Here is a 21,914-nt window from a genome sequence, read left to right on the forward strand (position 1 = left end):
TGTTTGCACTGGCGATTGAGCCCCTGGCAATAGCATTGAGGGGTTCCAGGAAGTGGAGGGGAGTACTCAGGGGAGGAGAGGAACACCGGGTATCTCTTTACGCGGACGATTTATTGGTGTATGTGGCGGACCCAGCGGAGGGGATGCCAGAGATAATGCGGATACTTGGGGAGTTTGGAGAATTTTCAGGATATCAGCTGAACATGGGGAAAAGTGAGCTGTTTGTGGTGCACCCAGGGGAGCAGAGCAGAGAAATAGAGGACTTACCGCTGAGGAAGGTAACAAGGGACTTTCGCTACTTGGGGATCCAGATAGCCAAGAATTGGGGTACATTGCATAGGTTAAACTTAACGCGGTTGGTGGAACAGATGGAGGAGGACTTCAAGAGATGGGACATGGTATCCCTGTCACTGGCAGGGAGGGTACAAGCGGTTAAAATGGTGGTCCTCCCGAGATTCCTCTTTGTGTTTCAGTGCCTCCCGGTGGTGATCACGAAGGCTTTTTTCAAAAGGATTGAGAAGAGTATCATGAGTTTTGTGTGGGCCGGGAAGACCCCGAGAGTGAGGAAGGGATTTTTGCAGCGTAGTAGGGCTAGGGGGGGGCTGGCGCTACCGAGCCTGAGTGATTACTACTGGGCCGCCAACATCTCAATGGTATGTAAGTGGATGGGAGAAGAGGAGGGAGCGGCGTGGAAGAGATTGGAGTAGGCGTCCTGTAGGGGGACTTGCCTACAAGCCATGGTGACGGCGCCGTTGCCGTTCTCACCGAAGAAATACGCCACAAGCCCGGTGGTGGTGGCTACTCTGAAAATTTGGGGGCAATGGAGACGGCATAGGGGAAAGACGGGAGCCTCGGTGCGGTCCCTGATAAGAAATAATCATAGGTTTGCTCCGGGGAGAATGGATGGGGGATTTGGAACATGGCAAAGGGCAGGAATAACACAATTGAGAGATCTGTTTGTAGATGGGACATTTGCAAGTCTGGGAGCGCTGGCCGAAAAATATGGGTTGCCCCAAGGGAATGCATTCCAGTATATGCAACTGAGGGCTTTTGCGAGGCAACAGGTGAGGGAATTCCCGCAGCTCCCGACGCAGGAGGTGCAGGACAGAGTGATCTCAAAGACATGGGTGGGGGACGGTAAGGTATCAGACATATATAGGGAAATGAGGGACGAGGGGGAGATTATGGTAGATGAGCTGAAAGGGAAATGGGAAGAAGAGCTGGGGGAGGAGATTGAGGAGGGGCTGTGGGCTGATGCCCTAAGTAGGGTAAACTCATCGTCCTCGTGTGCCAGGCTAAGCCTGATACAATTTAAGGTGTTACACAGGGTGCATATGACTGGAGCACGGCTCAGTAAATTTTTTGGAGTAGAGGATAGGTGTGCGAGATGCTCGAGAAGCCCAGCGAATCACACCCACATGTTCTGGTCATGTCCGGCACTACAGGGGTTTTGGGTGGGGGTGACAAAGGTGCTTTCGAAGGTGGTGGGGGTCCAGGTCGAGCCAAGCTGGGGGTTGGCTATATTCGGGGTTGCAGAAGAGCCGGGAGTGCAGGAGGCGAAAGAGGCTGATGTTTTGGCCTTTGCGTCCCTAGTAGCCCGGCGCAGGATACTGTTGATGTGGAAGGAAGCCAAGCCCCCGGGGTGGAGACCTGGATAAATGACATGGCAGGGTTTATAAAGCTGGAACGGATTAAGTTCGTCCTAAGGGGATCAGCTCAAGGGTTCACCAGGCGGTGGCAACCGTTCGTCGAATACCTCACAGAAAGCTAGAGGGAATGGAATAGAAGAAGACAGCAGCAGCAACCCGGGGGGGGGGGAGGAACCAGAGGGATTCTCAGGGATGTTAATATATAAGTATATAAGTATAATATGTATAGGTAGTTGTCATAGATAATTGTATATTGGACGGTTAAAACATATTTTTGGAGAATATTTATCTGGGACAAGGCAGTTGCCATTTAGTTTTGTTTTTGTTTTTGTTTATATATTATTTATTTCTTGTTTATAAAACTGGCCATTGTTATTTATATTGTGATATTACTGTGTAAAGGATACACAATGTACTGTGATGTGTACTGTGATGGTTGGCCAAAAATTTTCAATAAAATATTTTTTTTTAAAAACACTCCGTTGAAGTGAGGCTCCCATCAACCCTCTCAGGTGGATGGAAAAGATCACACCTCACCATTTCGAAGAACAGCATTGGGGGGGGGGGGGGGGGTCGCCCTGATATCCTGCCCACTATGTATCCCTCAGCTAGCTCAAAATCAGGATTTCCTTTCATGATCACAGTGCTGTTTGCTGTGCACGAATTGGCTGCCGTGGTTCCGACATGACAACAGCCCTTACACTTCAAAATGTGCTTCGTTGGCTGTAAAGCGCTTTGGGATTTCCTGGGCTATGATATAATTGCAAGTCTTTCGTCACAGCACGCTGGGGGAACTGAACTCTGTCCATCCTGACCAAAAACACTCACTAAACCTTTTCTTCCTTCAAGTCTTAGCAGCAGAGCTCAGGAACTGGGTGGCTCTGAAGGATAGACTCTCAAATTACTCTCAAAGGCTCAGACTTTAACCTGTGTGCTGCATTGTTTTGTTGTTGCTATTTACACAAAGCACTCCACGAACATTCGGCCCACACTGTCTGGGTCACATTCTCATGCAAACAGTCCCATGGCGTCACATGTAACATTGCAATGGAGACCTTCTTTCGCTCTGTAGTTTCTTATATATACTTCAATGCTTCTTATTTTAGGCGTTCTGTCTCCTGTCTAGCACACATCCACCATACTTTAGAGACCCCCACCCCCTTCACGCCTTGTTACAGTTGCAAAGGAACCTTGGGAAGAAAAAGAAAGCCAATTAATTTGTTCACGGGTCCTTCGCACTTGGAGCCTGAAACTTACTGTCAGGTACAATTACTGGATGTAGCTACTTAAACCAATTATCCGGCACTGGCACCTCAGCATGGATCTTAAAGGGAAAGGCCAGGTTAAACACAGCTCCACGTCACCTGTTAGAGAACCGTCCCGTTACCCCCCCCTCCTCCAGCCCCCCCGCCCGCCGACCCCAGGTCATGCTGCAAGAAACCAACCAGAGCCAAAAAGGGCCATTCACGTCAGAGAACCTTCTTACTCGAACTTGTTTCTGGGTTTAAAAGTTATCGTGGATCAATTGAGAAAGAAACAGCCTTTATTGAGCCGATAAGCGAGCAACGGACACGCAGGTTGTGAATGACGGCACATTGTTGAACGATCTGCGTCGCTCTCCGTTAGCCTTGTAAAATTGAGAGCTCACCCACAACCCACCCTGCCCCCCAGTCCCCGAAGCCAGCCACTCCACCCTCCCACCCCGCCCCAGTGAGTCAAGGAATTGCTGGGCACATGCCTTATATGTCAATGAATATCGCTGCAGAAATTTAAGACTGCTATTTGAAATGAAATGAAATGAAAATCGCTTATTGTCACAAGTAGGTTTCAAATGAAGTTACTGTGAAAAGCCCCTAGTCGCCACATTCCGGCGCCTGTTCGGGGAGGCTGACACGGGAATTGAACCGTGCTGCTGGCCTGCCTTGGTCTGCTTTCAAAGCCAGCGAGTTAGCCCTGTGCTAAACACACAATGTGAGGAGACTTTTAGTGGGGAGAGGTGGGGGGGGGAGAGATGATATATAGTCTGGATCGAAAGCTCAATCTTGGAGGTCCAGAACGGGGACAATTGTAACTGAAGAGTCTCCTTCCTGCAGGTAGTGAATTGTTGTGAGAGGTTTGTGATTGTGCTATCCTATCAGCTTCACTCTCCTGCTCTTTCTCCAGAACCCTGCAAGTATTTTCCTTTCTCTCTCTCTCTGTCTTAATTCTTCCCCTCTCTTTTGAGTTCCGGGATCGAACCTGACTCTAATTCACTTTATTCCTCTCTCTCATGTTGCACTGCCTCTTTCTCTCTTTACAAATCTCCTCAGTTGAGGGGTTAGTCCCTCCATTCACCGAGGTACCAGGTGCCTCGTTGTCCCCTCACCACGTCATTGCCAGATCTCCCTTTAAGCAAACTGCAGCACAAAGCACTTTTGAGCTGGAAATATCCAAACTCAGGGTGTGCCCCACTCCACCAAATTCTGGCCCGTTGTCACATAGTGATAGCTAGGGTGTGGGTGTCTCTAAATCACATACTCAAACTAATAAGAAACATCGGCGGTTACTGAAGTAAAGTGCATCAGCTGTGGGTAGCACCCTGGTCTGTGCATTTGTGTCCAACCCCAGGGACTCGAGCACACAAAGCAGGCTGATGCACAGAGAGAATGGCACTTGGGGGAGGGGGGGGGTCAAAAATCCCATGACATTATGTTGAGGAAGGGTTGAGGGGGCGGCTCTCTCCCCAGTGTCCTGGCCAACGTTTATCCCTCAACTGACACCACAAAACCAAATAAATGACTGCGGTTGCTGGAAATCCAAAGTAACGACGGGAAATGCTGGATAAACTCAGCAGGTCTGGCAGCGTCTGTGGCAAGAGAAACCTCATTTGGATCCGAAACGCCAACTGTGTTTCCCTCCCCACGGAGACGCTGCCAGAGCTGGCTGAGTTTATCCGGCATTTTCCGTTACTAACTTCACTAAAACAATAGTGGCTATCCTGTTGTTTGTCACTCCGGGGCCGTGCACAAATTGGCTGTTGCATTTCTTCTACCGCCAGCAGTGCCTACACGTCTAAAAAGTACTTCATTGGCCGTAAAGTGCTTTGGGACAACTATCGGACGGTTAAACAAACAAGCACAGGAACAAAAGGGACGAACTGCAAAACCTTTTATTGTAACACAGATCAAAGTGCACTTTGCATAGCACCACAGATTGATTCTTTAGATATAAATAATTTGAAGATGGAATTCTCATACACCTTCAACATTCTTCCGACACACACACACACACACACAGTGGGAGGCTACAATGAGAATGGGCAGTGCCGTTTGCTATCAGAAAACTGACTGAGCGCAGCACCCTTTTGTCAGTTGTCTTCATCCCACACGCCCGGCTCCCCTCCCAACATTTAGAACATAGAACATAGAAAAATACAGCACAGAACAGGCCCTTCGGCCCACGATGTTGTGCCGAACCTTTGTCCTAGATTTGCTCCGTTGGATTTCCGCAGGACAGAACCCGCGACTCAATAACTTAAAAGATAAGACAGTCTCACGTAACGCGACGTCATCGGTCGGAGATGATGCGCAGCGACCGACGAAGGGAAAAGGTCGAGTAAAACCTACCGACGCTCGAGAGTGCTACGCAATTCCGTCAAAGGAATAAACCATCTTCCGAACAAAAAAAGAATCAACAAGGGAACCCCGGGTTACTCAAGATTGGTGTCGCAATAATTAAATGGAACAGTCTACGTCCAGGACAAAGGGTTTTTTTTTAGTTCAGTTCAGTCAATTCTTTTTTCCATTTGCCAGGCAATTAGGTGAGATCGTTCATCATTTACCGAACGCGAGGCTTGTGGGTTTAAGTCGGGTTTAAGGTTTTCTCGTTTGTCTGAATGCTTCTTTTGAAAGAGGAAAGTCTGCCGCGTGGTGCGGGTGTCGCTGGAATGGCCGACGTTCATTGCCCAGTCTCAGATTTGCCCCTTGGCAAGGTGGCAGTGGTGGATCTACTTCTTGAATCACTGCGGCGCAGGGGTTCCCATGGCCAACAGGGACTTGCAGGGTATTTGTCCCAGGGATGAGGAAGTTTGGTCTGCTGTGCGCCCCAGGCCAGGATTGGGGCTGATGGTGACTCGGAGGGGATATTGGAAATGGGCGCATTCCCTCTTGTGTCTGCCGCCCTCATCCTTCTGGGTGGCAGTGTTGGCATCACCGTTTTACTCTTTCCCGCTGCTGTGCTGTTCTAGCCAAGCTCTGACCCCGGTCAGGTTGTAGAAGAACGGTCCTTTCCCTCCCAGGTAGGCGATTTTCTCATTGTGTACGATGCAGAACCTCTCGAAGGAAACGCCATAAGCCACATTGCTGTTGTTGTCCATGCAGTCGGCCACCACCTGGCACCTGGGGGGCACCCGGAAGTGCCGCAGCAACAGGCTGGCCGCAGAGCGTCGCTCCGCCAGGTTCCGGTGACGGAGCAGCTGGAACTGAGAGGTGGCAGCCCAGCCGTCCGAGGGGTGGGCCTCATCGATGTAGACCAACAGGAAGTCAGCCGCCGCCGAGAACTCCTCCACCATGTGGCAGAACGCCGGCAGCCCGTTGACAAACGGCGGTCACGTGGCCGAACCAAAGTTGACCACCAGGGGCCTGCCGGGGCTGGCAAAGTCCAGCAGGTGGCACTCGCCCACGCCCTCCTCCGCCGCCTGGTCCTCTTTCTCGCTCACCCGCACCACCCGTGAGTTGGGCGCCTGGCCGCCCAGCTTGACCCGCTTGAAAACATCCAGGAGGTAGCTCTGCCAGACCGACTGCATTCCCTCCATCGTCAGCATGCGGGGAACATGGCCATCGCACGGGGGCCCGACACAGCTCAGCCATGCCCCTGCCTGCTTGAGCAGCACCATTGAGTCATAGACGGCCAGGAAGAGGCAATTGGAGAAGAAGCCAGGCAGGATCTGCAGCTTGACGAGCAGGTCGACACTAAGCAAACCCATCCCTCCGAGGGCTTGGCTCTGCCGGCAACGTGTGGGGGAGAACTGAGGAAACTTTCCAGATTATACTTGTTTGTAGCAGAGTCTCTCTCTCTCCCTCTCTCTCTCTCTGTCTCCCTCTCTCTCTCTCCGCCTGCCTCCTCTAAGCCTCCGACATTGAGTGTTTCTCAAAACAAAAGGTTCAGCCAACTCTCCATCACTCGGTCCACGAGCCTAACGAACTTGTCATTCCCGCTCATAAACTCTTCTTGTTTCAACTCGGGAGAGGCTGGGGAGGAGGAAGGTGTCGAAGAAACAAATCTGCTGCGTTGCAGTTATCACTGGTCAACCTTTTCTTCTGTTCACTGAGCTGAACTGTACTTGTACTCCTCTCTCTCTCTCTCTCTCTCTTCCACTTCTGACTTCCAGCCCCTGTTCCACTCAGACTTTCCAGTGAGTCTACACAAACCGCTGTAGTGTCAGCCTTATATACACAGTCGCTGCTGATTACTGCAGCTAGATACAACAAACTAATCTCTTTTAAAGATCATGACGTGAGACACTCGGTGGAGAAAAGCTCGCCTTGGATAGGAGTAAACATAGCAATAAAAAAAAGCATAGGTTCTTTTAAAAAAAAGACCCTGCCCCGGTCCAATTTCAGTGTCAGCTGTTGTTACTGGAACATGGAAAATGGGGGATAAGTGATTGAAGTGAATCCCCTGTAGCTGCAGACTCTGAGGTTTAATCTCCTCAGTGTGGGTGGGTGCTCTGCTTCTGTGAGGTGCTCTTTGACAAAGTTTCGAAAGGGAGACCTTGCATCTCTGAAGCGTCCTTCGCACCCCAGAATGTCCCGAGTGTCTCACACCCAAATTTAATACTCCCGAAGCGCAGCCACTGTGATAACCTGGGAAACACAGCAGCCAATTTTCCCGCAGCAAGCTCCCACACACAGCAACGGGATAATAGCCGGATAACCTGGGCAGGATTCTCCGCAGCCCCACGCCGAAATCGCGTTTGGCACGGCGACGGAGAATCCACTTTTACGACAGGATCGGGCCCGGCGCCGCTCCGGCAATGCTCCGGTCCCTGGAGAATCGCTCGCACGCGATTTACACGGCGCGACTTGGGGAGGGGGGGGGGGGCCTCCCAGCGATGCTCCGGTCCCAACCGGCCGAATTCCCGACGCCGTGGTCCTAACCACTCTGGCTGGTCAGGACTCTCGTGCGACGGCTGCCGACTCAATCCGCCGCCGCCCTGGTGGGGGGCAGGGGGATCAAGCATCAAGGGGGGGGGAGGGACCTTATGGGTGGACGGGGTGGCGATCGGGCGTGTGAGATGTCGCGGCGCGGGGCCGATCGTTGGGTCCTTCTTTTGTCGTCCAGGTCCGCCGGCTGAGTCCGCCGTTGTGTTTGGCACGTCCGCCGCCGCCGCCGTGCGCGGACCGGCAACTGCAAGTGCAGGGGTCCAAATCCGCAGCTGAACCTGCGTGAAGCACGCTGAGGTCCTCCCAGCCCCCTGCAGGTAGGAGAATAGCTGCTAATATTTTTAAGGAACCTCCGGAACGTTTTTACGCTGGCGTGGGGGCATAGCCCCAATTTTGGAGAGCCCTGCTCCCTTTCTTTAACGATGTTGGCTATTGGCCACAGAAGTATATACACGGGGGGGGGGGGGGTGGGTGCTCTGTACAACGTCATCGGAGAGGATCTGCCCGATGCCAATAGGAAGAAGGAGAGTTCCATTCGTACGACTGGGCGAACCGTGCATGTGGATGAGAGGGCAGCACTTTCAGTTTGAAGGGAGGTGAGGAAGGTGTGGGTGGGGGTGGGGGCATCGTGATAGAGCTCAAAGAGTTGGATTTCAGCCAGACTTAACTTGAAGCTGTCGAAGCATGCTTGTCGAGACAAAGTTTCGAAAGGGGTTAATGCATTACGCTGTGCGAGGTTGTTGGGCAACTTTCCAGTTCCACTCTCTTTTACTGGTTTAAACACACACACCACATGATATACAATACAATGTGATATGGTTGACATTATTGAGTTCACTATAAAAACTCAGGTGCCAAGCTCCTCTGTTCCAGTCTGACTACAGAAAACAGTGATCTTCCTAAAACACCGAAACATTTCCAACCTTTGATTTCTTAATCATTCTTAAGACAGGGTTGCCGCTGGCGTGGGCAGTATTTATCCCCCATCTCGAATTGTCCCTGAGAAGGTGGCGGTGGGCTGCCTTCCTGAACTGCTGCAGTCCCTTCAGGTGTAGGTACACCCACAGTGCGGTTAGGGAGGGAGTTCCAGGATTTTGACCCAGCGACAGTGAAGGAACGGCCGATATATTTCCAAGTCAGGGTGGTGAGTGACTTGGAGGAGAACCTCCAGGTGGTGGGGGTCCCAGGTATCTGTTGCTCTTGTCCTTCTAGATGGTAGTGGTTTTGGATTTGGAAGGTGCTGCCTGAGGAGCCTTGGTGAGTTGCTGCTGTGCAACCTGTAGATGGTACACACGGCTGTTACTGTTTTTCAGTGGTGGAGGGAGTAGATGTTTAGGTTGGTGGATAGAATGCTGATTAACGGGGCTGCTTTGTCCTGGATGGTGTCGAGCTTCTGGAGTGTTGTTGGAGCTGCGCTCATCCAGGCAAGTGGAGACTTTTCCATTACACTCCTGACTTGTGCCTTGTAGATGGTGGACAGGCTTTGGGGGTCAGGAGGTGAGTTACTGGCGAATTCTCAGCCTCTGTCCCTCTTGGTAAAAGATCAAAGGTTGAAAATGTTAAGGTGTTTTAAGTATTTATATGGCTAACCCAGTTCATATTTTGGTCAACTGTAGCCCGCAGGATGTCGATAGTGGGGAATTCAGCAATGCTAATGCCATTGACTGTCAAGGGGCAATAGATTGATTCTCTCTTGTTGGAGATTGTCATTGCCTGGTACTTGTGTGGCGTGAATGTAACTTGCCACTTGTCAGCCCAGGCCTGAATGTTGTCCCGGTCTTGCTGCATTTGGACATGGACTGCTTCAGTATCTAAGGAGCCTTGAACGTAACATCCCGGCTGGGTCACTGTCTGTGCGGAGTCTGCACGTTCTCCCCGTGTCTGCGTGGGTTTCCTCCGGGTGCTCCAATTTCTTCCCACAGTCCAAAGACGTGCAGGTTAGGTGGATTGGCCATGCTAAATTGCCCTCAGTGTCCAAAGAGGTTAGGAGGGGTTATTGGGTTGCGGGAATGGAGTGGAAGTGAGGGCTTAAGTGGGTCGGTGCAGACTCGATGGGCCGAATGGCCTCCTTCTGCACTGTATGTTCTATATTACTTGAAGGATTATTATCGGCTCGGAGACCAGGGAAACCTTCCTGCTCTTTTTTAAATGTTGCCATGAGAGCTTGCCTGTTCAGCTGAGACGCAGATGGCAATAGATGGCACCCCTGGCAGTGCAGCACACCCTCAGGACTGAACTGTGAGCGTCAGCTCAGACTTGGTGCTCAAGTCTCTGCAGTGAGATTCACTTACCCTGTGTGTAAAGCGCTTCCAATCAATCGACTTTCTATTCCACTCATAACTCACAGTTTCTGGTGGTTGAGTTTTCCACTGAACGGGATTACCATCCACCCGGTGAGGTCTTTAATCAGCTCAACTTTCACAGAATCCAATCCCTCTGCTGGATTTGTAAATATTATTATTGTTATCCTGTTACAGAAAGCTCCCCTGTCTATCACATGATGAAGCCGATGGTTTGTCTCACATCATCTGGAGTTTGGAAGAAAGGTCTGATTGTAATTTGTGGAAAGGTTCCTGGTACAGGAACTGTTTAATGTTCTCCACAGTGAGTACATGACCATGCCCTCTATACAACCTTCACCCACTCCATTCTCTTCTATCATCTCTCATCCATACATTATCTTCATGAGGCAGCGCACTCCACTCTCACCCGTAGGCCAGAAGACTGCGGTTTCAATGTCCACTCCAGAGAATTGAGCACGGAATGCAGGGTAACTCTCCCAGTGTCAGTGCGCAAGGAGTGCTGCACCATCTGCTATACCATCATTTGGACAATACGTTAAACCAAGGCCCTGCCTACCACCTCAGGTGATTTGCAATCATTGTAGCCAGAGCACATCACTGAAGGGGTTCCAAAAGGTGGGGCCCTGGGCCCAAACATCTCCAGTTGCTTCAGCAATGACCTTCTCTCCAACATAATGTCGGAAAGTGGGGAGGTTCACTGACGTGTGAGTACCGTTCAGTACCATTCGCACGTCCTCAGATACCGAAGCAGTCCAAGTCAAAGACCTGTACAATAGCGAGGCTTCGACTGATTAGTGGCAAGGACCATACACATCACACAAGTACCAGGTAATGGCCATCTCCAACAAAATAGAATCTAGCCATTCCCCCAGGGCATTCAGTAGCTGAACTCTCAACATCCTGGGAGTTTACCATTGACCAGAAACTGAACTGGACCCAGCCATATAAATACTGTGGCTACCAGAGCAGGTCAGAGGCTGGGAATCCTGCGGTGAGTAACTCACCCCCTGACTCCCCAAAGCCCGTCCACCATCTACAAGGAACAAGCCAGGAGTGTGATGGAATACTCTCCAGTTACCTGGATGAGCACAGCTCCAACAACACTCAAGAAGCTCGACATCATCCTGGACAAAGCAGCCCCGCTTGATTGCTCCCCCTTCCACAAACATTCAAACCCTCCACCACCGACGCACAGTGTCAGCCGTGTGTGCCATCTATAAGATGCACTGCAGGGACTCGTCAAAGTTCCTTAGGCAGCACCTTCCAAACTCACGACCACTACTATCTAGCAGGACAAGAGCATCAGATACCTGGGAACCCCACCACCTGGAGGTTCCCCTCCAAGTCACTCACCATCCTGACTTGGAAATATATCGCTGTTCCTTTACTGTGGCTGGGGCAACATCCTGTAACTCTCTTCCCAACAGCACTGTGGGTGTACCTACACCACATGGATTGCAGCAGATCAGGAAAGGCAGCAGCAACTAGGGATGAACAGTAAATTCCAGCATAGCCAGTGGTGTCCACATTGTTTCAACAAATAAAAAGATGTGGAAGATCTCATGGTAACGTTTCAAAGAGAAGCGTCCTGGCCAATATATTTCCATCAACCAACAACTTAAGCAGGATATTTATCGTTGCTGTTAATGGGACCTTGCTTTGTGCTGGCTGGTGTCACGTTTCATACATCATCGTTCCTTCAAATGTATTTCATTGGCTATGAAGAGCTTCAAGAGATCCAGAGCTCATGAATGGCGAGTTCTTTTGTTTCTTTCATCATGTCGATGATTCCCAACTCTCACCCACCAGCATCTCTGTGCCTGTCACCGTGCTATCTGACTGTCAGTCGGCCACTTACTCCTATCGCAAGCAATGATCTATTAAACTACAATCTACACTATACTAATACTTGTCTCATGCACTCTGTCCTAAACTGTACTCTGCTCTCTCCTACACTCTCTCCCAGAAGCCTGAGAGTCAGTCCTTTTTATAGGCCTGTTCCCAGCTCCATCTAGTGGTCAATTATGATATTACATTAACCCTTTATATATTAGACGTTCTACATAATGTCACAGTGGCCTCTATTTTGGGGAGGAAACCACTTTTTTGGAGACAGTCGGGTTTTGGCGAAGGCTGGGACCTACCCAGACTGCCCAACGGTAGCAGTCATTTCCGGAGATGTACTGAGAGGCAGGGAGAGAAACCTCAGCCATACCACCTTTGGGCCTACACGTGGTCCCCAAGCACACTCAAAGTGGATCAACTCTGAGCTGCCCTCGCTGCCACTCAGCCGTATTGAACCGTTAGATAAGAAGCAGGAGTGGGTCACTGACCCGGTGAGCATTCAATGGTGACCCCCGCTTCAACCCCATTCCCCCACTTTTGCCTCATTTCGCTTGATTCCCTGGTCTCGCCTGGTGGCCGATCAGCCTGAGGAACTGTACCTCACGCGAATCAGGCTGTTCTTGGGTGGGGTTGAACTCTTGACCACTCGCTGAAGTGACCAAAGGAATCGCTCAGCTGCCTTGAGCCAGTGCGAACCCACCCCCAACGAGGGACAGGCAAGCCTCGCCAGCTGGCCCTAAAAGGGTGAGCGCCTGCACAGGCTGCAGCTCCGGGAACTGGGTGTTTTTAGTTACTGCTGTCTAAGCACAAACTGCAGTGATCACAGGAAATACACCAAGCTTTTTTCTGCGAAACTAAATTGAGCAAACATGGCCTCCGTTCAATTCGCTGACCTATTAAAAAGCTTACATCATCACAGCCTTGCTGGACTGTCAGGTTCAGTCATTCTGGCTAGTCCAGCCGTCGATCCTACTCCACATGCGCACACAGGGGCTGGGTAGTTTCTGGCACATGTGCCGTCAGCCCCCCCCCCCCCCGCAACCCAACCCCACACAAGCCTACTCTCGATGCCAGAGTCTCACAGAAGCACCAGAATTCGCCAGGTGCCAGGTATCGCACACGCCTCCGTCACTGCGAAGTGTGAACCATGGCCACGGTATCACGGAGAGAATTCCTGCAGTCGGCAATCCGGAGGAAGCTTTCCAGCAGGAAAACTGTGGCTGCTGGTCTGGTGGGCAGGCCCGGAACATTAATCCATGGAATTCCCTGCCCAGTGAAGCTGTTGAAGCTCCTTCATTAAACGTTTTCAAGACAGTTTTTTGAAGAATAAAGGGATTGAGGGTTCTGGTGTTCGGGCCGGAGAGTGGAGCTGAGTCCACAAAAGATCAGCCATGATCTCATGGGGCTGGTTTAGCACACTGGGCTAAATCGCTGGCTTTTAAAGCAGTCCAAGGCAGGCCAGCAGCACGGTTCAATTCCTGTACCAGCCTCCCCGAACAGGTGCCGGAATGTGGCGACTAGGGGCTTTTCACAGCAACTTCATTTGAAGCCTACTTGTGACAATAATCGATTTTCATTTCATTCATTGAATGACGGAGCAGGCTCGAGGGGCCAGATGGCCCACTCCTGCTCCTAGTTCTTATGCTCTTATTAATCTGCCTCCTCGTTGTCCTGATAGACCGTCTGACTGCCTGATTTTATTCCTGAACCGTCACCGCGAAGAGATGAACTGGTCATTTTTATGTTGCTCTTTGTGGGAGCTTGCTGTGCACAGATTGGCTGCTGCGTTTCTCTACATCATAACAGTGACTCTACATTCGAGGTACTTCACAGGTTGCGATGTGTATCCGGGGTGTCCCGGGGATGTGACAGGCGCCATATACAGTAAATGCAATTCTGGATCCAGGGCCAATTGGGTCGAAACAGAACCTGTCTAGTTTGTCGAAGCCAGCTCCTGCGTGAATTGGGTGGGGGAGTGGACCTCGGTAGGACGCTCTTTCGGAGGGTGAGTCAAGACTCGATGGGCCAAATGGCCTCCTTCTGCACTGTGGGGATTCTATGACTTCCCAACCTATCACACATCTTCTCAAAGCACCCCCTGCTTGACAGGTCAGGCTGGAGGTTTGGTAATAACGCACAGTTCGAATTGCGGAGCAGTTGGAGGGGACGCAATTCTGGTGCATTTTCTGGTGGCAAGGAGAATTACAGGGGGGCAGCTTCTGACAAGCCGGAGGCCACCCCGGCCATTCTGCGGCCGTATCCGCAGGTAAAGCCGGGGGCTTTACACTGCACGGCTGCTAGCCCCCCCCACCGGATCGGTGCGGGGACGCCGCCGACTTTCTGGTCGTAAGACCAGATGGTTCCTGCGGACATAAAGCCGCACGATCGGAGGATCCAGCCCCTTGTGCTCAGAATGCAGGTTGATGTTTTGTACTGAGGGAGAGCTGCACAGTCAGAGGTGCCGTGTTTCAGAATAGATGACCCTGTCAAAGCCGGACATTAAAGATCCCGTTGCACCAATCAGCAGCAGAGTAGAAGGATTTCCTCTGATGCTCGAACCAACATCACTAAAAACTGGTGATCCCGTCATTACCATGCAGACTGAAGGTCGTGGAGTATTGGTAACGTCTCAGAATTGTTATGCTGCAGCAGGAGGAAATTCAGCCCATTGCCTCGGTGCTAGCTCTCTGAATGGGCATTTCGCCCAGTGCCACTTTCCCACCTTCACCCCGTGACCCTGCACATTGTTTCTTTTGAACTAATCATCTCATGGGGTGTGAAGTTTCAGTTGGGGCGATGGATAGTTACAAGGTAGCGAGGAAGGATCTAAAGAGAGAGCTAAGACGAGCAAGGAGGGGACATGAGAAGTATTTGGCAGGAAGGATCAAGGAAAACCCAAAAGCTTTCTATAGGTATGTCAGGAATAAGCGAATGACTAGGGAAAGAGTAGGACCAGTCAAGGACAGGGATGGGAAGTTGTGTGTGGAGTCTGAAGAGATAGGCGAGATACTAAATGAATATTTTTCGTCAGTGTTCACTCAGGAAAAAGATAATGTTGTGGAGGAGAATGCTGAGACCCAGGCTAATAGAATAGATGGCATTGAGGTACGTAGGGAAGAGGTGTTGGCAATTCTGGACAGGCTGAAAATAGATAAGTCCCCGGGTCCTGATGGGATTTATCCTAGGATTCTCTGGGAGGCCAGGGAAGAGATTGCTGGACCTTTGGCTTTGATTTTTATGTCATCATTGGCTACAGGAATAGTGCCAGAGGACTGGAGCATAGCAAATGTGGTCCCTTTGTTCAAAAAGGGGAGCAGAGACAACCCCGGCAACTAAAGACCGGTGAGCCTCACGTCTGTAGTGGGTAAAGTCTTGGAGGGGATTATAAGAGACAAGATTTATAATCATCTAGATAGGAATAATATGATCAGGGATAGTCAGCATGGCTTTGTGAAGGGTAGGTCATGCCTCACAAACCTTATCGAGTTCTTTGAGAAGGTGACTGAACAGGTAGACGAGGGTAGGGCAGTTGATGTGGTGTATATGGATTTCAGCAAAGCGTTTGATAAGGTTCCCCACGGTAGGCTATTGCAGAAAATACGGAGGCTGGGGATTGAGGGTGATTTAGAGATGTGGATCAGAAATTGGCTAGCTGAAAGAAGACAGAGGGTGGTGGTTGATGGGAAATGTTCAGAATGGAGTTCAGTTACAAGTGGAGTACCACAAGGATCTGTTCTGGGGCCGTTGCTGTTTGTCATTCTTATCAATGACCTAGAGGAAGGCGCAGAAGGGTGGGTGAGTAAATTTGCAGACGATACTAAAGTCGGTGGTGTTGTCGATAGTGTGGAAGGATGTAGCAGGTTACAGAGGGATATAGATAAGCTACAGAGCTGGGCTGAGAGGTGGCAAATGGAGTTTAATGTAGAGAAGTGTGAGGTGATTCACTTTGGAAGGAATAACAGGAATGCGGAATATTTGGCTAATGGTAAAGTTCTTGGAAGTGTGGATGAGCAGAGGGATCTAGGTGTCCATGTACATAGATCCCTGAAAGTTGCCACCCAGGTTGATAGGGTTGTGAAGAAGGCCTATGGAGTGTTGGCCTTTATTGGTAGAGGGATTGAGTTCCGGAGTCAGGAGGTCATGTTGCAGCTGTACAGAACTCTGGTACGGCCGCATTTGGAGTATTGCGTACAGTTCTGGTCACCGCATTATAGGAAGGACATGGAGGCTTTGGAGCGGGTGCAGAGGAGATTTACCAGGATGTTGCCTGGTATGTAGGGAAAATCTTATGAGGAAAGGCTGATGGACTTGAGGTTGTTTTCGTTAGAGAGAAGAAGGTTAAGAGGAGACTTAATAGAGGCATACAAAATGATCAGGGGGTTAGATAGGGTGGACAGTGAGAGCCTTCTCCCGCGGATGGAAATGGCTGGCACGAGGGGACATAGCTTTAAGCTGAGGGGTAATAGATATAGGACAGAGGTCAGAGGTAGGTTCTTTACGCAAAGAGTAGTGAGGCCGTGGAATGCCCTACCTGCAACAGTAGTGAACTCGCCAACATTGAGGGCATTTAAAAGTTTATTGGATAAACATATGGATGATAATGGCATAGTGTAGGTTAGATGGCTTTTGTTTCGGTGCAACATCGTGGGCCGAAGGGCCTGTACTGCGCTGTATCGTTCTATGTTCTATTTCCAAGGAAAGCCTCGATTGAATGTGCCTCGCCGCATTTCCAAGTAGTGCATTACAGACCCAAGCCTTTTGCTTCTTTTTAAAACCAATTGCCTTCAATCTGTCCCCTCTCATTCTCAACCCTTCCACCAACGGGAACCGTTTCTCCCTATCTACGCTGTGCGGAACCCTCATGATTCTGAATACATGTGTCAAATCTTTCTAGTTGTAATACCTAATAGTGGCCCAGAGAGCCAGGCTATTGCTGGAAGTTAATGGCACCGGGAATTGGAAAGCTAGTCTTAGTAATGGTGACCATGGAACCATTGTCGATGGTCGTAAAAACCCATCTGGTTCACTCGTGTCCTTTAGGGAAGGAAATCTGCCGTCCTGACCCGGTCTGGCCTCCATGTGGCTCCAGGCCCACATCAAAGTGGTTGACTCTTAACTGCCCTCTGAAATGGCCCAACAGGGCCCCTCAGTTCAAGGGCAATTAGGGATGGGCAATAAATGTTTGGCCTTGCCAGCGACACCCACATCAAAGAATCACAGAATCTCTGCAGTGCAGAATGAGGCCATTCAGCCCATCTGCACCGGCCCTCTGAAAGAGCAGCCTACCTAGGCCCACCCGCCTGACCTAGCCCCGTAACCTCACTTAACCTGTAGGTTCCTGGACACTGAGGGGTCATTTTTCTTAGCACGGCCAATCCACCTAACCTGAACATCTTTGACAAAGAGGCGTCCAGACTCGAAACATTAGCTCCCTTCCCTCTCCCCAAAGCTGCGATTGTCCCGCATTTTCTGTTTTTACTGCACATCTTCGGACTGTGGGAGGAAACCGGAGCACCCGGAGGAAACCCACGCAGACACGGGGAGAACGTGCAGACTCCGCACAGACAGTGGTCCAAGCCGGGAATCGAACCTGGGACCCTGGAGCTGTAAAGCAACAGTGTTAACCACTGTGCTACCGTGCTTCTTCCTTAGCTGTTCCCAGGTTGCTCCTTGACTTGGTATGGAGAGGAAACTGAAGGCTCCCTCCTTTGGAACCCGCACAGGTAACATTCCTGCCAAGCTGATCTTTGTTTAAACCTCACCACCTTTCCCAATCGGCCAGCACTACGGTGCAGGTAAGCCGATTTACTCTGTGCACCCTGGCAGCTACCTCTTTCTGTGTTGCCTTGGGCACCAGTCCACATTACATGTTGACACAGCGAAATCAAACATATACTTTCCAAGCAACCTGATTATTTATCAGCCGCTGGCGGGTGATGGAGAACAAAGAGAGGTGAAGAAATGCTGCGCAGGGAATGAATACATCCTGCATCCTCTGGGAGGAAACCGGAGCACCCGGAGGAAACCCACGCAGGCACGGGGAGAACGTGCAAACTCCACACAGCCAGTGACCCGAGGCCGGAATTGAACCCTGGCTTTGTGAGGCAGCAGTGCTAACCACTGAGCCACCGGGCCGCCCACCTTAATTATCAGATCGAGGATACAGTGACGGGAATTCTCCGGCTGTTGGAATTCTGTTTTCCCGCTGGCCGTGCACCCAAGCCCGTGGGTGTCCCGGCCGCACGGGGTGGCTTCAATGTGCGAATGGCTCGCCACCGAGAAACACGCAGCAGGGGGTTCTCCACCTGTTCACCCGACCCACGCCCCTAATCATTTTATAAACTTCTATCCAATGCAGAATGCCAACTGTCGCAGTCCAGTGCACAGATATCCTACAGGATGGGGACAATTGGCGGGGCAGGGGGGGGGGTGGAGGTGAGCGCGTCCAGATCGGTGGCATGTGCGTCACAGGGCTGCTTCTGACCGTCACGAAGCTGTTGCCTCTTTTGTAGGACCAGTAGGTGATCTGGGTTGGGAAGGTGTAGGGCTGGAAGTGTTGTCCTCAGGTACCTGTTCATCAGCAGTTGAGCTGGTGACATGCCAGTTGATAAGGGAGTCGCCCGGTACGCTCGTAATGCAAGGTGTATGTCAGAGGCGGAGTCCGAGGCTTTGTGGATGAGTTGCTTGACGATGTGCACCCCCTTTTTCGACTTTGCCGTTGGACTGCGTGTAGTGCGGACTGGAGGTAACGTGAAGTTGTAGCCTTTAGCAAACGTGGTACATTCTCGACTGTGGAAACACGGGCCATTGTCGCTCATGACAGCATTCGGGATGCCATGCCGCGAGAATGTCGCTTTGCACGCTTTGATGACGGTCTTTGAGGTGAGGTCGGACAGCTTCAGCACCTCAGGATGGGTTGAGAAGTAATCAATGAGCAGGATGTTGTCGCGACCATTCACGTGGAATAGATCAATGCCGACTTTGGACCATGGAGAGGTTTACCGTCGTGTTGTTGGAGCGTCTCCTTTCCCTGTGCTGGTTGGAACTTCTGACAGGTTTCGCAGACCAGGACCATGTCCGTGATGTCCTGGTAGATGCCGGGCCAGTAGATGGCTTGTCGGGCCCTGCGTCTACATTTTACTATGCCCAGATGTCCCTCATGAATTTGCCGCAGTACCATGTGCTTGAGACGCAGCAGGATCACTATTCTGTCCATCTTTAGCAGGATTCCGTTGATCAGCGTTAGGTCGTCTTTGACGTTGTAGGATTGAGGGCATTGCCCTTTCGGCCACCCATTGTTGAGGTTGTGGATGACTCGCTGCAGCAGGGGGTCTTTGGCCGTCTCTTCTCTGATGAGAACGAGTTTTTTGCCTGTTGCAGGGAGGTTGCTGGAGCACATTTGTACCTGCGATTCAATGTGCTGGATGATCTCCAGTGGCTCACTCGGTGAGGTGACGGAGCGGGACAATGCATCGGCAATGATGAGCTCTTTGCCAGGCGTGTACACAAGATTGAAATAGTTTGAGCAGAATTCTCTGCAATCGAGGCGTCATGTCGGTCAGGTTCTTTTGGATGATGTGAACCAGAGGCCTGTGATCCGTCTCAACGGTAAATGTTGGCAGTCCGTAAACATAGTCATGGAATTTGAGGATGCCGGTGAGAAGACCTAAACACTCCTTTTCAATCTGCGCGTGCCTGGTCTCAGTCGGTGTCATTGCCCGTGGCGCGTATGCTACTGGGACCCATGATGATGTGTCATTTTTCTGTAGCAGTAGTGCGCCAATGCCATCCTGACTTGCATCGGTCGAGATCTTAGTTTCACGATCTGGGTCAAAGAATGCAAGGACGGGTGCAGTGGTGAGCTTAGCCTTCAGCTCCAACCATTCTGTCTGGTGTTCCGTCTTCCACTCGAAGCGGTTGATTTCCTGATCAGCTTTCTTAGGGACGTTGTGTGTGTGGCCAAATTCGGGATCAATTTGCCTGGGACGTTTACCACTCCAAGGAAGTGCAGCACTGCTTTCTTGTCCTCGGGGACTTTCATGGCTTTTATTTTGTCCGTGTCCGGGCGTACACCGTGTTTCGATATCTGATCACCCAGGAACTTCAGCATGGATGTCCCAAAGCAACACTTGGATTTGTTTAGCTTGAGGCCATGCTCATGAATGCATCGGAATACTCTCTTCAGTCGCGACACATGTTCCTCCGGAGCTGAAGACCAGATTATGACATCGTCAACGTAGACACGAACCCCGTCTATTCCTTCCATCACCTGTTCCATGATGCGGTGGAATATTCCTGATGCCGAGATGATGCCAAATTACATTCGGTTGTAGCAGAATCTGCCAAAAGGCGTGTTGAAGGTGCCTTCTGCTGGATTCTTCAAATTGAATTTGCCAGAATCCTTGGGATGTGTCCAGTTTTGTGAAGAAGCGTGCGTGTGACATTTCGCTGGTGATTTCTTCCCTTTTTGGGATTGGGTAATGTTCCCGCATAATGTTTTTGTTTAGATCCTTGGGGTCGATGCAGATTCATAGGTCCCCCGAAGGCTTCTTGACGCACACCATCGAGCTGACCCAGTCGGTTGGTTCAGTGACCTTAGAGATGATGCCTTTCTTTCGTAGGCTTCTGAGTTCTGCTTTCAGTCGATCCCTCAGTGGAGCAGGGTCTCTCCTTGGTGGGTGGACCACTGGTTTTGCGTCAGGCCGCAGTAGAATCTTGTACTCGTATGGAAGTGTGCCCATTCCGCTGAAGACATCTGGGTATTGGGTCAGTATGTCATCGATGCTGGCCTGAAAATCCTGATGAGATGGCGTCATGGTGTAGACCCTTTGGATGAGGTTCAGTTGTTTGCAGGTTTGCGCATCTACAGGGACGCCCTGTCTGGTTGGACAATCTCGAATCTCAGGCTTGTTTCTATGTGTCAGTTGGACACTGTCAGATGGAATGACCCCAGTGCCGTAATTGCATTGCCATTGTAGTCCTGGAGTTGGCAAGCAGCTGGAAGGATTTTGGGAGCCTTCTTGATTATCGCGAAGTCCAACTTCGAGATCAGGTTGGCGGAGGCACCGGTGTCCAGTTTGAACTGGATTGGGCATCGGTTGACATCCATCACTGCGTTCCATTCGTCCTCGGAATCAACGGCAAGGATTGATTGGACTTGCGAGGTGTCCGGTGTGGCGTATTCGCACTTCATGATGGTGCCTACTTGGAATGTTTTATCCAGATAGTCATCGTCTGGATCTGTTGCACTACCTTGATCAGAGTCATGCGTTTGGTGTGGCACACTTCTGGTGCGGTTCTGTTTGAACTGTGGTCGCTGACCCCTGAATTGTGGTGCAGATCTGCCCAGGGCTGCCTAGTGGTTGAGTTTCCCACAGTGGAGACATTGTTTGCCTTTTGCAGGGCACTTTTTCTTAAAGTGGGCAGTTCCACAGTTTGCACACGTCATGACATCGGCATCATGACGTTCCGTGTGTCGTGGCGCATGCGCGGTTCTCGGCCGTTTGCGCATGCGCAGTGCGGTTCTCGGCCGATTCGTATTCCCTGTCGTACTGCGGAGGCGTTGCGTCCGGGAGATGGCCTGAACACTCTCCACCTCATGGGAGGTTTGTTTATCACTCTCAGCGTTTTTGTATTGTGAGTAGCGATTTTTTTGAATGTTCATTTACAGTGCACGTTTCAATAGCGATCTTTACGGTCATATGTTTAATTTTTAGCAATTGCTCTCTCAGAGCATCAGAGTGGATTCCAAAAACGATTTGGTCTCTGATCATGGAGACAGTTATGTCACCAAAGTTGCAGGATTGCGCGAGCAGTCTAAGGTTAGTGAGATAACTATTGAAGGATTCATCTTTACCTTGCATCCTTTGTTTAAAGATGTAGCGTTCAAATATTTTGCTCGTGTCAACCTTGCAGTGGCTGTCAAATTCTTCCAGGATAGTTTGGTATTTCGTTTTGTCCTGCCCTTCTGTGTA

At 50.7% G+C, this 21,914-nt stretch overlaps 1 protein-coding gene across 1 annotated transcript; it reads right to left on the reverse strand.

Annotated features, from left to right (window-relative positions):
- Positions 1-4,781: 4,781 nt before the first annotated feature.
- Positions 4,782-7,038, reverse strand: dio2 (iodothyronine deiodinase 2). The gene has a single exon (XM_072493624.1). The coding sequence runs from the start codon at positions 6,610-6,612 to the stop codon at positions 5,845-5,847; it is 768 nt and encodes a 255-aa protein (XP_072349725.1). The 5' UTR covers positions 6,613-7,038; the 3' UTR covers positions 4,782-5,844.
- Between the last annotated feature and the right edge of the window lie 14,876 nt (positions 7,039-21,914).

The sequence above is a fragment of the Scyliorhinus torazame genome, chromosome 2 (assembly GCF_047496885.1).
Source record: "Scyliorhinus torazame isolate Kashiwa2021f chromosome 2, sScyTor2.1, whole genome shotgun sequence".
Lineage (NCBI taxonomy): Eukaryota > Metazoa > Chordata > Chondrichthyes > Carcharhiniformes > Scyliorhinidae > Scyliorhinus > Scyliorhinus torazame.